General features: G+C 41.8%; 1 protein-coding gene across 3 annotated transcripts in view; it reads left to right on the forward strand.

Moving 5' to 3' along the window:
* The window catches only part of RUNX1 (RUNX family transcription factor 1), a 182,004-nt gene that overhangs the window by 115,465 nt on the left and 48,391 nt on the right, over positions 1-18,148 (forward strand). For all 3 annotated transcript variants that reach the window (XM_060273584.1, XM_060273583.1, XM_035114563.2), the window contains one exon: positions 10,433-10,537. In XM_060273584.1, the coding sequence (XP_060129567.1) occupies positions 10,433-10,537 (105 nt within the window). The remainder of the gene's footprint in view (positions 1-10,432; positions 10,538-18,148) is intronic.

Here is an 18,148-nt window from a genome sequence, read left to right on the forward strand (position 1 = left end):
GCTGAGTGGTGCTTGCACATTTTGTTTTCACTGAGGCTTATGAGGATGAGTCGGTGCGCTATCTTGCAGCTGTTTTTGTATTTTACGTTATCACAGAAGCGTAGCTCAGCTTAGGAAGCTCTGTTTATGGCAACCCAGGTTACCTCACTGACTCAGTAGCTTACATATTCTGCTTGAGCAATGCTGGCTGCCAGCTCTTTTTGATTTGAGGTTTGAACCGCATTTTGGTAAAGTCATCTTCTAGCGCCAATCTGCCTGGGGAAAACAAATGCTGACCTGCTGTTAAAAATAGGGCCTTTATGATTTTTTAAAAAGAAGAATTAGTATTTTGATAGGATAGGATAACATGCATCCTTTTAGTTAAGCATCTTGTACTACTTTGCAAAGACCTGGGTTCATTTGCAATCAGTTGAACAGTTGTTGTTTTAAGGAAGAGAAGGAGAACAATGTAATTCAACAACAGCAACTGTCTACTGATGAAGTACTTTTAAAAAAAATATCAAGGTATCATTAACATTTTGCTCATTTTAAAGAAAATAAAATTGTGTTCAAGAATGTTATGTTCAAGCAGGAGTGTTATTTCATACTTGTAATGTGAAACACAGCTATATTTCTCTTTGGGTTTTTATTTATTGTCTTCATCGTTTGCTCCATGACTATGGAACCCAAATTGATAGGTGCCTCTAACCTTGTTGTGTGACATTCACTTTGAGAGCCAGTCTCAGCAACTGGCCATGGGATCCACAGCCAGAGCAGGCCACAAGATTCCAAAGGTCAAGAGGCAGAAAGGGCCCACAACAGAGAAATTTAGGTTTGTACGATCAAAGGAAATTTATCACCAGTAGTGGCAAACTTTGGGGTCTCAAATTTCAGCAGGGTGCAACGCCAAAATTCAGTGCCCCCAGCCTCTCACATTCCATTCTAAATAACAATTGTGCCCCCCAGGCTCTGTGCCCAGTGTGGCCGAACCAGTCACATTCCCCCACTAAATCCACCTCTGTTACACCCTAGCACAACAGACCCACTTTTTTAAAAATGGACCTTTTGCAGTTAGAAAAGACACATCTTCTCAGAGCATCTTCTTCTTTTTCACAGATACTTCAAAATGAAGGAAACAGGTATTCAAAGTTCTCTTTCTGGAGAAGATACTTTGAATGAAAACTATTAACTGTCTAGCTAGTTCTCATCTGAAAGGATAAACACAGTATAAATGGCTGGAGACTTGAAGATCACTTTAAGTTCTGGAGGAGTGAATAGGCCTCTTGATGCAAAATCCAGTGTCTGGCTGGAAAAAAGGAAGTTAAACTGGTACTAGCACCCTCTGCATGGAAATAGTAACTCCTCTGTAAGTTAATCTTTCCATCTTCTTGTCAGACATTAATATCATGCAAATATGTCTGAATCATTCTCATGCCTTCCACCCTTCAATAATATTTTCATAGTAGGCATTACACAGTAACAATAAAGCTGCATAATCCTTTTGTATGGCTGTTGTGCTCTTGAGGTGTAGCAGGGCACCCAACAGCATTACATTCCTCCTGTGCTGTAATTAGTGTCTCCACCCATGCTTATAAGAATTTTATTATCACTGTATTATAGAAGCAGCTCCACTTGTAGTCAGAGGCTGCTCTGCTTCTCCATTAAGAGCTGGTTTTATTTAAAAGCATCAACTAATCCTTAAAAGCACGAGGCTTTTAGCCAAAGACGCCATTCCTAAAATAATTGTTTTATATGGGATGTTGTTTATTAAAGTTGGCCTGGCGTGCAGTCTCCCCCCCCCTCTCTTCTGGTTTTGACCATCCTTCCTAACCCTCTCTCACACATGCCTTTGCACAGCACACAGGGGTCTCTGCAGGTGAAAGGTCCTTTTATTTATTTATTGCCATTTATGTCTTTCATCAACCCTAGATATCTAAAGTTAGGTAAAAGTAGCCATATATCTGATCATGTTTAGTATTGCATTGTAAGCGGTGGTGCCATCTACTAGAGAGATAGTTAATGCTTCAATGCAGGCTTTATGAATTCCACCTCTCCACCCTGATTCTGGACTACAGACCTTGGTCATATTAATTGTGTATGTACAGTACAAGAGAACAAGCAGAAGCTCTTAAAAAAACCCCACAGCTACACTGAGCTTCCTTTCATGTAAGGAAAGTTGAGAAGACATTCAATGATGGAAGGCTTCTTTTCCTCTAAGGGCCAGAGTTAAGGTTTGAAATGGAGACATGCTCATAATATTTTTCTCTGTGGAAAGCAGAAATCCTACAAAGAAAAGAAGACCGCAGTTTATCATGATGTGGAAAACCTCACATAGTCCTTTCAGTTGCAACCAAGAAGCAGTATCTCACTTGCACTGTGCTTCCTGTCTCATTTCTAGCATGCAAATCTGGGAAGAGTCACCTTCCTACTTTGCAGGACCTGTCCTACCTCTTGAAAGCAGGAGTTGAGATTGCCCTAGGTTTTGACCTGAAGTTTCAGGCTTTTAGCCTTCTTCTTAGGGCCTCCAGGGGAATAAGTACATTTCCATGTTGAGTGAGAGTATCAATTAGATAAGCTTCCCCTTGCAACTGTCCTGCCCCTGTTTGACTTTTGCTCTGCTCAGCCACCCCTTTTCCATAAAGCTCCATCAGGAGGTACCCAGGCACAGTCAAGATCTTCCCAAGCCAGTTTCCAACTTCTGCTCCCCTTCCTACAACATCACTCACCTAAACACCTGTTCCACCAGGTTCCCTGCTCTGCCAGGCGCTACTCTAGTTCCCAGACTTTGCCCCCCTGTATTTTCAGGATCTGAGTCTCTGGGGATGAGTGGCATTAATGATAATTGTGAGGAAGTATGGTCAGTATGGAATGCAGGTGGCACTGTGGGTTAAACCACAGAGCCTAGGGCTTGCTGATCAGAAGGTCGGTGGTTCGAATCCCGGCGATGGGGTGAGCTCCCGTTGCTCAATCCCAGCTCCTGCCAACCTAGCAGTTCGAAAGCACGTCAAAGTGCAAGTAGATAAATAGGTACTGCTCCAAGCAGGAAGGTAAACGGTGTTTCTGTGCGCTGCTCTGGTTCGCCAGAAGTGGCTTTGTCATGCTGGCCACATGACCTGGAAGCTGTACACCAGCTCCCTCGGCCAATAATGCGAGATGAGCGCTGCAACCCTAGAGTCGGTCGCGACTGGACCTAATGGTCAGGGGTCCCTTTACCTTTTATGGTCAGGTGAATAAGACTTCAGTAAAAGAATTATGGTGCTGGAGGAGACTCTCGAGAGTCCCATGGACTGCAAGAAGATCAAACCTATCCATTCTTAAGGAAATCAGCCCTGAGCGCTCACTGGAAGGACGGGTCCTGAAGCTGAGGCTCCAATACTTTGGCCACCTCATGAGAAGAGAAGACTCCCTGGATAAGACCCTGATGTTGGGAAAGATGGAGGGCACAAGGAGAAGGGGACAACAGAGGATGAGATGGTTGGACAGTGTTCTCGAAGCTACCAACATGAGTCTGACCAAACTGCGGGAGGCAGTGGAAGACAGGAGTGCCTGGCGTGCTCTGGTCCATGGGGTCACGAAGAGTTGGACACGACTAAATGACTAAACAACAACAACAACAAAAAGAATGGGAAGACGTTGATCTTGAAAGTCACTTTAAATTTACAGTGCACACAGATCTTACATCTTCTGTTCAGTTTAGTAAACCAGCATGCACACCACTCACAGGATATACCAAGCTGTGTTTTTAATGTGCTACCTATTTTTTTTATCCATGAATAGCATGAAATAAAGAACTGCATATATGTTGACACAGCAGTATTTTAAAAGTTTGTGACTTACCAAGTTCCTTAAATGATCAGGGAAGCTTCCCTATACAAGTTGCTGCTGCCTACATTCTGTGAAAGACGAGAGAGAGAGAGAGAGAGAGAGAGAGAGAGAGAGAGAGAGAGAGAGAGAGAGAGAGAGAGAAGCGAGAAGCTTTAGGGTCTTCTTTTGGAGCAGTGATCAAGGAGGATAGTATCACCCAGCTGGTGGTATGGTGATTCTGAGAAGTGAAACAGCTCTGGTACAGAAACGAAACTGTACCCGGAACACACACTAATGAGAGAGTAACCAAATGAAAAATGTGTGTTTTTAAAATTTAAAACATGCACTTTAATCATCAAAAAGTCATATCCTGGGTCTATAGACTGAGTGCACATTCCACACTGGTCGCAGAATAATTGCAAAGCAGACAAAATGGTCATCATAAATTTTTAGCATAGATAATTGCATACTTCCTCAGATTATTACCTAACAATGGTTTAAATAGGTCACACTGAATGAGGTAAGGGCTATTGTGTTAACCACAATATGAAAGAAACATGTAAACTCTTTAATATTGTATATATGATACATTTTCAGGCACATGGAAGGGTTTTATTCTTTCCATCAAAATTACTCACATAAGCAAGAACTAGTCTTGCCATTGCTTCTTCCAATTTTTTTTAAACATTCAAAATTAAATTTTGAGGACTATTTTGTGGTGATACTCTAATTGCTTCAACTATGTAGAGCAGAGGTGGAGAACCTGTGGCCCTCCATATGTTGCTGGACTACAACTCCCATCATCCCTGGCCATTGGCCAAGTTGGCTAGGGCTTGATGGGAGTTAGAGCCAGGGAACACTTGAAGGGTCATAGGTTTCCCATCTCTAGTCTAGACGTTTCATTCTTGAAGCAACAGTCTACCTAAATTATCAAGTCTTGCTTTTTAAAAAATCATTTTCCAATACAGAGGATTAATATAGATAAGACAGATGTCTTAAGAAGCTATAAAACTGAGCATGCAAAACAGGAATTACACAGTCAGCAAAGACTTTACTTCATAGCTGGATAACTGGTGGGTGTATGGCTAGAGGAATGTGGAAGTACAGACTGCAAATATGTAATGCTGCAGGGAACAAAAAGTACTGCACATGGAAGGGTGGGAGCCTGCAGCAAAGTTGCAGACTAACTAATGATGATTGCAGAGACTGAGTCAGATGAGGCACAGATCATTCATAATTTTACCAGACAATGGAGCCTTCATAAAGACCTGACTAAAGAGGGCAAGGGGTTAGCCCTGTGTGCATTAAGGCTGAGTGTTTTGGTGTTGGTAAAAACCAGCAACATACTATTTGAACACTGGATTCAAAGTTTGAAAAGTGTATCTAAAGACTTGTATTGCAATGGGGTCAGAGAAAAGGAGGATAACGAATATGAAGGGAAGTGGATTGCCTGTTTTTCTTTTCTCTCTCCCTGCTGGTCTATAAATTCTGCAACCTTGTGGGTGTTCCTTGCTACAGTTTACCAAAGGATGCAATGTTATATCATTGTACACTTCCCCATTCTTTTTCCAAATAGCTGTTCTTTCGTATCATTAATCAGTTGGCAGTCACAGTGAAGGCTGGAACACCAGGATAAAGGAATTTTCTCTCTCTCCTGTTCTGCTTCCATATATCTCTTATCTTTCATTAATGTAATGGGGAAAACTTGGGTCAGATTGAGATATTACCGAGGATACTCAAAACACCAACCCTGATTTTCTTCCTCCTCTCTCTCGTTCCTGGCTGGCAACATCTGTTAATTCAAAGACATGGTGTGACATCATCACCATAAACTGAGTTTCTTTTTGCCCACCAGCACAAACCAATGAAATGGAGGCAGGGAGAAGAAGCCCCTGCTTCATGCCATTCATTATACTTGGCATCAGAGAAGAGAGTGGAGGAGGGAGATGCTAAGTTGCTGCTTGCTCATTACATAAAGAGAGAAAATGCATTCCCCCAACCCCCCCACCCCAAAAAGAAGACCCTGGAGGACACAGGTTTGCATAAAATTTGTATGCACTAATTTTTATCTTTATATATGAATATCGAAATAATTACTAGGTGACCTCTGTGCCTGCTTAGCCTGCTGTCCAGGTGCTGTTGATGAGCAGTTCTTGCTGCCTTCTTATGGTTCTTTAATCAATGGCACCATCACTGATATTTTTATTCTTCCAGGTATTTGGGTCTTGGTTTATCTTGTGATTGAATGAAAGCGTCTAGTGTTTGATTTTTGTGTGTGGATGGTGTAGTGAGTTTTTGCGTGATGTAGTTGCTGGCATATTGGACTAGGACCTGGGTCTAGGGAAGTCAGGGTACCATTCCCCACTCAGCTGTGGGGAGATCACTGGACCAGTCACAGCTTCTCCGTATAGCCTGCTTTGCAGGGTTGTTGTGAGGATAACACGGGGAGGTGGAAAACAATGTACACTCCCTTTAGCTCATGGGAGAAAAGGTAGAATATAAATGGAATAATAAATAATTTTTAATGCATTGCTTCCAAAATTTATTTGTTTTTTTTAAAATGTATCATACTTCTTTTTGCATTACTGCAATTAGTTGCTTTGAGACTTTTGTGGGACTCAACACACAAATTAAGTAAATAATTTTTAAAACAAAAGAAAAAGATTTGACGGGATCCCTTCAAACTCTACAATTGCATGATTCTATGATTTTATGTAGCTCAAGGAGTTGTGCCACCTGCATTCCAGATTGCCAGTGCTCAGACTCCAGACTTCAGGAGGAGGATGAATGGATTAGACTCTGTTCAGTGGTAACCAAGAGAGCTTGCAAAGAGACGTTCCTCCTTGCTCCAGAAATTAACCTGGAGGCCTGGAGGTCTTCACTCATCTCAGACTCAGGTTAAACTGAGTAAGTAATGGCAACATCCAGAGAAGAAGGAGACACATTCCAGCATAATTCCACATTGCAGATGAAACAGGTTCCAGTACAGGGAGTTTACACACTCAAACTGCCACCAACAATGTCACGATGAGTTTGCGTCATAGTCTAGACACAGGGCAGTGTAGGCTACCATCTGATGTGGTCAAGTGAGAGAATGTCTTTCCTGCACCAGCTGGAGATGATGTCGCAACATTTAAATTGGTAGAAGTATAACAGTGGCAATGTGCATTGCCAGAAGCAGGGAAGATTCCTGAGTGATCATTAAAACATACAACTGATTTCTACCTGCATGCTTACTTGGGGATAAGCTACATTGAATGGTGGCACTTACTTCTGAGTAAGCATCCATGGATTAGGACTGCTGCACATGCCTTAAACGCAGATGAGTGAAATTAATAAACATTTGACAAATAATATCATCACACAGTGTATCTGAATTTTAAGAAATAAAAAAAAAATGTGACATGTCTGGGTTTTTTGTGCGGAGTTTTAATAGCCAGTGTATGTGGTAGTTCAGAATCCTCCCTCCTTAAATTCACAATAGGAGGAAAGCTTCGATTGGTGCCACTGGGAGATTCTGAAAATTGCAGCCACAGAGAGGCGATTCTGATCACAACTGTAATGGGTGCAAAAAGTTAAAACCGCTTCCTTGATTTAAAAATCAAGCATATCAGGACAAACATCACATCTAATCTGGCTCTCAGAAGGGGAACAGACATCTGGCTACATTTTGTAACAGAAATGTTACAAATGCCTCACTCCAGGAAGCTATTCTGCTTGTTTACATTAATGTTCATTCACCTCACAGCTCTGTGTGAGGTCTAATGCTTCCCTGCCCCTTTTTCTGTTTCGCACAGTATTTTGTGCAAGGGTGCCAGTTTGGCATAATCTCTATTTTAAAGCACTCGATTCCTGGGAACTGTAGTTGCTTAAGGGTCCTTGGAATTGTAGCTCCATGAGGGTAAAGTATATGTCACAGAATTTTTCAGGGGAATCCATGTCGTTAAATGTATGATGTGTGGGCAGCTGAAGAAACCTGGTTGAGAAAATGGCTAAGCCTGCTACCAAAGCAGAGAGAGAGAGAGAGAGAGAGAGAGAGAGAGAGAGAGAGAGAGAGAGAGAGAGAGAGAGAGAGAGAGCATTGTATACCACTTATATGTTTTGGTAATAAACAGTCTGTAAAGATACGAAATAAACAAATGTACACACTGTAATTCACAGGTGGGTAGCCTGTTGGCCCAGGGGCCACACTCTGTATCCCCTGATGCCTCTTCCAGCCCCTCAAACTTACTTCTGTTCTGTTTCTTCCTTCCATATTTCTCATGGCTTTTAAAAGTGTTCATTTCCCCACTCTCAGAAAAGGGGGCATTTTATTTTTTATTTTTTAAATAAAATGAATAAATGTAAATGCCCCACTTCTATGATTTGAGGGGGGGAACTCTCCCTCCCTTCACAAGGTGTTCAATAACAAAATGGTAGGCTCCTGCTCCAATAAATTACTTTCACTTGCTTACTTTCAGTAGCTATTCTGGATATATATATATGAGAGAGTGTGTGTAATCTCATCAAGCCGTATGGGGTTGCTAGATGACGAGACCTGCATAGGGCCTGGGAATTCTAATCTGAGGTAGCCATGTTGAAGACCGAAGCAAGATGGTCTTTATCCAGAATTACAGTGGAACCTCGGTTTATGAACACCTCGTTTATGAATTTTCGGTTTACGAACGCCGCGGACCCATCTGGAACGGATTAATTCACTTTCCATTACTTTCAATGGGAAAGTTCGCTTCAGTTTATGAACGCTTCAGTTTATGAACAGACTTCCGGAACCAATTACACCCATGCTTCAGTTTATGAACGCTTCAGTTTAAGTACTCCACGGACCCATCTGGAATGGATTAATCCACTTTCCATTACTTTCAATGGAAAAGTTCGCTTCAGTTTATGAACAGACTTCCGGAACCAATTGTGTTCATAAACCAAGGTACCACTGTAGTTAATCCAGAATATTTCAGCTATTGCTGGCATGTGCCCCCTTGACAAATGTGGGGCTGATGAGGGAATGCAGCCTTCATCAGCCCTACCCCACCCCCAGCTGCAATTTGTCACAGTGAATTGTTTTTCATAAGCACAAAGGTGACTGCTACTTGCTACCATTTGTAAAAGGGAAATGACATTGCAGACCTATGTCACATTATTGCCACAAGGAGAAATGAGCTAAATCTCATAAAGCACTTTTGTTCACAGCACAGTGTGCATTTATCATTTTGATGGAAATTCCTGGCATGCTGCTGTGGCCTGGGCTGTGGTCTTTGGCTTTACAAATGTTACATAAATGGTAACTTATGTGGTGAGACAATAAGAGTAGACTTGCCAGACTCGCCAGGTACAGGATTAAATATACTAACATAGAACCTTATTCAGTTTGCCCCAGGCATCAAGCCAAAGGAAGTTTTTAGTAAATTGGTCTTAAATTAGGTCTTTATCTCTTAAAAAATGAACAAAGAGCAAACTATTCCCACAATTTCAACAGCAGTGATAGAAATACTTTCCTTCCCTCACCACTCCCTTCCTCAACTGATGGAGCAGAGGGTGATCTTAGACACTTTCCAGCCTTCCATTGACTCCAGAGACTCCCACCTGAATTTTAGGCTTGAAGGACTTATTACTATTGCTACTTCCACTTCATAGGGGAGACCCATTGAAATGATTGAGACTTAAGTTAGGCATGACAGACCTCCATTGAGTTCAATGGATCTACTCTTCATATGACTATATCTGGATTCATTGCATACTGTCCTGGGACTCCATTCATACACAATGTGTGCATAGCTGTCATCAGATCAGCTAACAATGTAGTAGTATATAAGCAGTGAATTAAAAAAAACTTCAAAAAAAGTCAATCAAATAAATTATCAGTAAGCAACAAGTGACACATATACTGTAGGTGTGTGCCTTTGTGGTCTTGTGGTTTATTTAGTTTGTGGTTAATAGGTAGTCTTCTGTAAACATGAAATAGGGTCTTCCTTGGTTTGCTCTGCCATATTGTAACCACAAATCGTAGCCACAGATCAGTTTTCTGTGGATGGAATCCCACTGCTATCGTGGTTGTCATGGAAGAACTTTTGATCCCGTAGCACCCAAAATCCTAGAAAATTGTCTGCACTGAACAGAGTGGAAGACAGTGTGGGAAAGTGTAATGCTAGCAAACATTGCCTCTCCTGCTTTCTTTTTAATGGAGGTATTTTCTGGATCAAAATGCCTTCTTACCATAAGCACAAGGGCAACAATTGGATTCCACCCTGTATTATTTTAAATAAAACTTTTTACCTAATTTTTTTTAAAATGGAACATTTTCTTTCAACATTGCAATTCATAGGAACCTGACTTGCTGGAGTAAACCACAAAAAAGCACAAAACAGATTTGGTGTAAGAAACTGAGGCATCTGCTGTTCAATAGCATTTTATTTTAATTTTGAACTTGCAAAAACTTTTTAATGAAATACATTCTTTACTATATTTTATTTTATTTATCTAAAAGTCAATCGGTCCTACCCCGACCTGCTGATTTGAATGTTCTTTCAAGCTTTTGTGTCTGTTAAGTTAAATTGAATGTTCACCGGTACATCAAATAGTTTTCAATGTTTTTAAAGCTCAAGGGTGACTAATATGAATCAGGTGTAAAAGTACATGTCCTTTTCTGTTTCAGGGAAGAGCTTCACTTTGACCATCACAGTCTTCACAAATCCTCCACAAGTAGCCACGTACCACAGAGCCATCAAGATCACAGTGGACGGGCCTCGAGAACCAAGAAGTAAGTACTCAGATAACATGAAGTCCTAACCTAAAGACACAGACATAGAATGAACACACACACACACACCACTCTATTTAATAAACTTTGAATCTGATCTTACGATAAAATTTACTAAGGCTGTAATCCTGTGTACCTGTGGGGGCCTTGGGGCAACTGCAATTCTTAAAGCCTTTATCTCAGGCTCTAGGGACTTCCCACACTAAATCCCCTCCCCAGCCCGAGCTCCTCTCCCCAGGCCATTTCTTTCACTGGCCTTGCTTCACACTCCCATTGAGTGTTTCTGCCTGACTAGAATGTGCCTTCTAACACCGAAAATGCCTTTTGTTTCCTGTGGCCAACTGCACAAAAGCAAAATTTTCATTTGTTGCCCCGCCCACTTTTGCCTCTGGCCCCGCCTTCCCTCACTGACATGTGACCTCCAGAGGATTCCCCAAAGGAAATGTGGCCCTCAGGCTGGAAAAAGTTCCCTGCTCCTGCTAGACACAGTTATTTGGGAGATGGAACTCAATGGGGTCTTAATTCCAAGTGAACATGTGTAATAACTGCACTGTTAAATCTGACTGGCCGCATTTTAGATCTCTAGCTATATGGTTTGGGGAAATCAGTTAGCTAGGAAGTTATACTGTTTTAAACCAGACTATCACTGCGGGGGAGGGGGGCTCCCCTAGGGATCTGCTTTGCATGTCTATTGATTTGGAAAGAGACAGTTGAAATGCCTTATTGAAGAGAATGAACAGGGATAGTAGATGCAGAAATTGACAAAGGATGTGGGATTTCAAACATGCCATGCATATTCTTCAGCATTTCTTGCTCACTTTGGAATTTAGGAATTTTAAATTTAGGAAAGAAAATAGCCCTGTTAAGTCCCCCCCCCCACTTCCCCTTAAAGCTGGCAGATGGAACAGATGTGAAAGAGGTGGGAGAGGCAGAAAAACGGCAACCAGTTGCTCTTGTGTGCAGCTTATTGTATCTCGTGCCGGTTTGCAGCTTAAGAAAAGAGTAATTTTTGAAGGCAACACTTCAAGCAGGCACATGGAATTTATTCCACTGAAGCGCAGATCTTCAGTCAAGTGACTACCATTCTCTCCCCCCCCCCCATTTTTAACAATTAAGAATGAGCAAACAATATATGGTGTCTCCAGGGATATATTCAAAATACTCGCATGAGCACAGTGTGTGCAGGAGGGGAAATCCCCCACCCCAAAGCCACCTCATTGCTGAACTTATGCAATATGTTCCCTTCTCATTGCCCAAGGCAATAATTAACTTTACTGTAGAATGCTCATGCTGTATTTGTATTGAAATATCCTCTTGTATGCTGAGGTTTGTGGTTTCTTCTTATTCCCCACCCCGCCACACGCACATGCACATTTGGCAGAGGCAGTGTGGCTGTAGCAGAAGTCAAAACGGGAAGAGCATACAAACAAGCGCCCATGGGAGGGAGAGCATTGCAAGTTCGGATTGAGTTCCAAATCAATTCTGTACATTAAAAAAAACAACAACAACCCTTTGTGTGAAATCGTGGCAATCACTAATACTGGTTAGCACTGGCACCGACTTTAACAGACCTGTGAAGACTTGATATATGATGTTCTTCATCGGTTTCATTTTTACTAGTTCATCTTGCTAGCTTCAGACTGATGAATATTTCCTCTTTCTTTTCATGCAGTTTCCATCTAAGTGTTTGTCTGCATTTGGACTACACAACTGTAGATGTAATCTAGAGGATGTTTTTAAAATTAAGTCCCATAGTACAACATTGTATTGTCCAAGCAAAATGCCATTATATTCAGCTGCTTCAAACATGTGGTAGCCTACCCTTCCCCAGCCCTGCTAGATATGTATGTGTGTGTTTGTGACTGCAGTAGTGTCATGGGTTCATGCTTACATCACGTATTATTTTTATATTTCTTTAGAACATTTGTACACTGCTCCTCAGCCAAAAAAAACCCCTCCCTGAGTTGCTTGCATACAGTCAATTAAAACCAGACAGTCCCTGTGCATAGGATTACAATCTTAAACACACACACACACACACACACACACACACACACACACACACACACACACGAAAAGAGGCAGGGAAGGAAGGGGGGGAATAAAACTTAGGTACTAATTCTTAAACAGCTATTATAATAATGACCAGCTGACACAGTTCAGGAGGTACCTGATCAAGCTACATATCTCTCCCCCAATCAGTAATATTACCCCACCCTTTGAAAACAATTTCCTATCTTCTTTCCAGTCCTGGAGCATATAAGCATGCCCTTGTGGAGACACCTCCCACCTGCCCTTATCAAACTCAATTTGCAGCAACAGTATAATTACTGGGCAAGGGATGGGTGACCCATTCATCTGCACAGGTTGTGCTACAGGCACATCCTGTGCATCATTGGGTACCTGTTGTGAGCTCCTTGATGAAGGGGAGAGGGTTAGGAGTAGCAGCATCCCTTCTCTTTTCCAGAGCTGCTCTGCTCTTCTGACCAGCATGCTTGTACAGTCATACCTCAGTTTAAGTACACTTCAGTTTCAGTTTAAGTACACCACGGACCTGTCTGGAACGGATTAATCCACTTTCCATTACTTTCAATGGGAAAGTTCGCTTCAGGTTAAGTTCAGACTTCCGGAACCAATTGTGTACTTAAACCAAGGTACCACTGTACCACCTCTTGGAGTTTCCTCAGCAATAGCTATCCTGCTTGAGGAGGCTTTCCATAGCACTGGATCTTAGTTACAGGTAGGTAGCCGTGTTGGTCTGAGTCGAAGCAAAATAAAAAAATTCCTTCAGTAGCACCTTAAAGACCAACTAAGTTTTTATTTTGGTATGAGCTTTCGTGTGCATGTACTGTGTATCTGAAGAAGTGTGCATGCACACAAAAGCTCATACCAAAATAAAAACTTAGTTGGTCTTTAAGGTGCTACTGAAGGAATTTTTTTATTTTACTGGATCTTAGGTTCAGCTAGTGATGAATTAGGCCTAGCAGTGCTTATACAGCATTGACAAAACAAACACCTGCTTTTCTTGTTGTTGCCTGGAAATGCACACTTCCTGATAGCTTTCATGTGCACACCCCTTCTTCTGTGATAAACCCATTAGTACTACCACATTATCTAAAAAATACAGGAATGCCATAGGAGTGAAATTAATAACGGATCTAAAAATGAGGGTCTCCAAATGAGCTGGGGGGGGCGTGTTCGAAAAGTGGCTCTACATCCTCAAAGTACCTTGTAGTTATTGGATTGGTTCCAGACAATGTTATGCACACTTCAGTTCCATTAAAATCGTCACAACTTGTTCTATTGTTTTGAATTGGAATGAAGCATGATTACGGTAAGTTAGTATGGATCCATCCTGTTAATACTGATGCTGCTGCTACAACTGTGTGTGTGTGTGTGTGTGTGTGTGTGAGAGAGAGAGAGAGAGAGAGAGAGAGAGAGAGAGAGAGAATGAATAGGCATGTTTCTACCAATATATTCTACCAATTCTACCAATTCTAGGAGCTCTTATACATTCTGTACCAGGTATAGATTTATTAGGAGAGATGGTCCAAGAAACACAGTAAAATTATATCCCTTCTGGGCCCATTGTGCTAACAGATTAGCTCAGCTGTCTTCTTGGCAAACCAAGCTTTGTGCTACCAAGAATGTCAACCTATAAGATTTCATATTTTTAAAAGCAGCATGGGGCTTCTAACAAAGCATGGGGCTGGCAATGAACATACTTTGTACCGTGACTCCCAAGTGGGAATCCTGCACAATGGGTTTTGACAAGGACGTGACATTTTGTCATGTGATGGACAGGTAGGTTGCACTTGCCCATCTGTCAGAATTGGTCTGCAGAATGGAGGGTTGATAAGGACCTGGCTCCCAGTACCAAAAAAGTTACCCACCAAGTCTTATATAAAAAATATTAAATGTAGTAAGTATATAGTCTTAGGAAATAAATATCCCCCCCCCCAAAAAAAAACACCACCGAGCTGTGTAGTTTTTAGAAAGCACGAGCTTTAAAATATTTGGGGAAGAAAGACTGAAGGGATACTGAGATTACTAATATTTTGAAATCACTAGTAGTTAATCCATTAGCAGCCTATTTTCTTTCCTCAGTGAAACACATCTAAATATAGAACTACCGGTAAATAGAGAACAGAAAATAAGAATGGCAGTGATAGAGATCTTACTTTATGGTTTCTAAAATGAACATTCAATTTATGATATCTTTTATTTTCCATTGTAGAGGCATCTGAAACTTGCATTCATTAAATAAATTCTGGTGGAGCGTTTGCCAAAATGACTTAAAAGGTTATTTTCCATGGTGGTGAGCTTATGAATCACAAACCAAAGCTGCTTTTCTATGAGCCAGTTCTTTGAAGAAAATCATTACCTAGATCAAGAAATGTAGTAGACGTACAAGGATTCTTAAATTAGCTACTTTCCCCAAGGCTATTTCAGTTATTGTATTTTTCAATGAACAAATAATGTATTTTCCCTCTTTTGAGTGTGTCTTTGAATGCTTCTCTGCCATTTGAGGATAAGGCTATCAATAGCTGCTAGTGCTAGCCCAGTATTAGAGGCAGATTATCTCAGAATACAATTTGCTGAGGATCATGAGTGGGAGAGAACTTCTGATCTTATGTACTGCTTGTGAGGCTTCCATAGATTTCTAGTTGGCCGTTGTGGGAACAGAATGTTGAACTAGAATAAGCCTTTGGTTTGCTCCAGGAGGGCTCTCATGTTCTTATTGTTTTAAACCAGGCTTCCTCAAAATTGGCCCTCCAGGTATTTTTGGCCTACAACTCCCATGATCCCTAGCTGGTCAGGGATGATGGGAATTGTAGTCTCAAAACATCTGGAGAGCCGAGTTTGAGGAAGCCTGTTTTAAACACTACCATTCTAAACCTACGACCCATTAATTTTTTCCTTATGGAAATCAAGCCATGACCAAATTTCTACTCAGAGATGTGTCCTACTGAGGGTGCCCAAGAGAGATGTGGGGAAAGAACTATGCACCCGCCACCTGCAGGTTGTGGTGGTGGTATGTGCATTGAATTAATTATCAGTTCTGTAGGCTCTCTCTCTCTCTCTCTCTCTCTCTCTCTCTCTCTCTGTGTGTGTGTGTGTGTGTATACAAAGTACCAACAGTGATCTGAACTGACAGCACTGTTCGTTGGACAAGGAGAAGAGGGGGTCCTCTCTCAACCACTGCTTTAAATATATATATATAGAGAGAGACCTCCCTATCAAAAGGGCAGGACTCAGTAAAATAAAAAGCAGCAAGCCTCTGTGCACTGAGATCTGAACTCCTTGAATAATGTCACATCCAGTGTGTGCTCGGCATTAAGAAGATTCATAAGCACTTTCCCGAAATTGCTCCTCCCATTTTGAGTAGGTAGCTGTAGCACCACAGAATGGAAAGAGTGTTTCTCTGTCCTCAGTGCTTCCCTCACTGGCAGCCAGTGAGTAAACAGCCTGGCTCAAATACAGGAACTGCAGACAAAGAAACTTTGTGGTAGCAAATGGGTAAGGGTTGTAGCAGGTGGGGGTGGGGAAGAGAAGGTGTAAGATTACACACAACTTGGATTGCTACCAGAAGGGGACCTACTTTCTCCACCCTATTGTTAGTTTTTGCCTCTCAATTTGCATTTCTCTTTCTTTTGCCTTCATGGTGGAGCACTGGAATGGAGGTGGTCAGGCCACTTGGGGCTTTATAGGGCAGCTGCAGCAGCACTCTGAAATGAGCTTGGAAGGGGTAGATCTGCACCACACATTTAAAGTACATGACTTCCCCCAAAGAATACTAGGAACTGTAATTTGTTAAGGATGGTAGGGAATGTAGCACTGTGAGGTGGGGTGTCCTGAGCCCTTACCTGTCCTGAGTCTACTCCAGCTGAGGAATCACACACCGCCTCCCAGAGCTAACTAGCCTCACCTGGCCAGTTGGGGAGCTGTGGGTCCTTGCCTGCTCAGCCTCCTAGAGCACCCCTTCCGCTGCTCCCTATGACTCAGAGCCTGCCATGTTTATGGAGACAGAGGCCCTTCAGGCTCTGACGGTGGCTTCTGCTGCTTTGGTTCCTGTACAATGACCACCATCCCCTCACTATCCCCCATCACCCTGTGAGTACTTCCTTCTCCACCCCCAGTTTGCCGAAGTGTGTCCCAGTCCCAAATACACCCCCTCGCTGGGATCCTCTTCCTCCTTCCTGTAATCCTGCCAGTTCACGAACAGGGATAAACTATGGTTTCCAGAATTCAATTTTTTTTGGGGGGGGGGAGGTCATGTGCTTTGAATGTGCATTGCGTGTTCTTCAGATGTATGGCATGGATCTCCCAAAAGAAGAATCTCACAGGCCTCTAAAACAAACGGGTCAGAAATTGTAAGATGTTTATGTATTGACAAAATGAAAATTAGTAATGCCAGCTAAATAGAAAAGTTATGGCTTTTGAACCTACTACTACTGGTACTACTACTACACATACATGTATGTGGCATTCTGGGCTGGTTTTTGTTACCTGCTGGCTGTATCTTTTTGACTGAGCCGCTGACAGTTTTGGTTGACCACACCACTTCACTGTTGAAAGTTAATACTGTTTGACTCATTCTGTGCTGTTCGCATCAAGCCAAAGAAAACAAGGGGAAGAATAATCTGCCTGTGTGCAGTTTGGAAACTTCTCAGACACTCTGCATGCAAAGCACTATATAGTAGCTTACTACGTATATCTCTTTGCAAGCTGCAGAGGAAAAGGAGGAAGCAAACAACATAGCATGCATAAGACTATGCAGCACCATGGACGACATAAGAGGGTGCAGGAAACTGCAAGAATACTTGTATGTAACAAACTCTTAGTACAATGGAGAGACTGTTAAGGAAGTTAAAGGGGAAAAAATACTAAGCCATTCCAGTTTCTACATGCAGAGATGTTTATTTCAGAGGCAGGGGGAGTTGCTCATTTTATCACAAGTGGGTTATTTTGGTTCACATTGTAAGAGTAAACATTCAAGCAAGGGAAAATCCACTTTTCCTTCCACCACCCCATTTGTTAAGCAAAGTTTTGATGACTCAGGGCATGAGCGATGGCATAGAGGGCCTTTTCATTGGTAGAGTGAGTCGCTTTAGTTACTAGTGGCTGTTTTTAACTCTCAAAAGACAGTTTGGAAATGAAATGGGTTCATTGTATTTCTGGGAACACCCCGTTACAAATTTACTATACTGATTGACTTCAGTGGCCATGATCCAAAGATTCTGTTTTGCATGTAAAGACAGACTTCCATAGGTGGGGCAGCTGTTTGCCAGCAGTTTGTGAAGAAAATCAAGTAGTATACACAGAAGCCATTCTGCATGCAGAATGCTGCTAACTGTACACATAGATTGAGAAACGCTGTAAAAAATTTAAAACTTTCTTAAAGCTAGGTTAAATTCTCGCATGGAATTCTTGCTCATGAATGTTGTAAATATTCTATTGCTACTATTGCTGTTTAACATTTACTTTGTGTCCACTAGGGATGGACAAATCAGATTTTTAAATTCACATAAATCAATTTCGTCCAGTTTCTGCATTAATCCTGGGTTCCTCCTCCCCCCAAAAATGTACCACGATATACATTATTTTTGT

Source organism: Zootoca vivipara, chromosome 4 (assembly GCF_963506605.1).
Source record: "Zootoca vivipara chromosome 4, rZooViv1.1, whole genome shotgun sequence".
NCBI classification, from domain to species: Eukaryota; Metazoa; Chordata; class Lepidosauria; order Squamata; family Lacertidae; genus Zootoca; species Zootoca vivipara.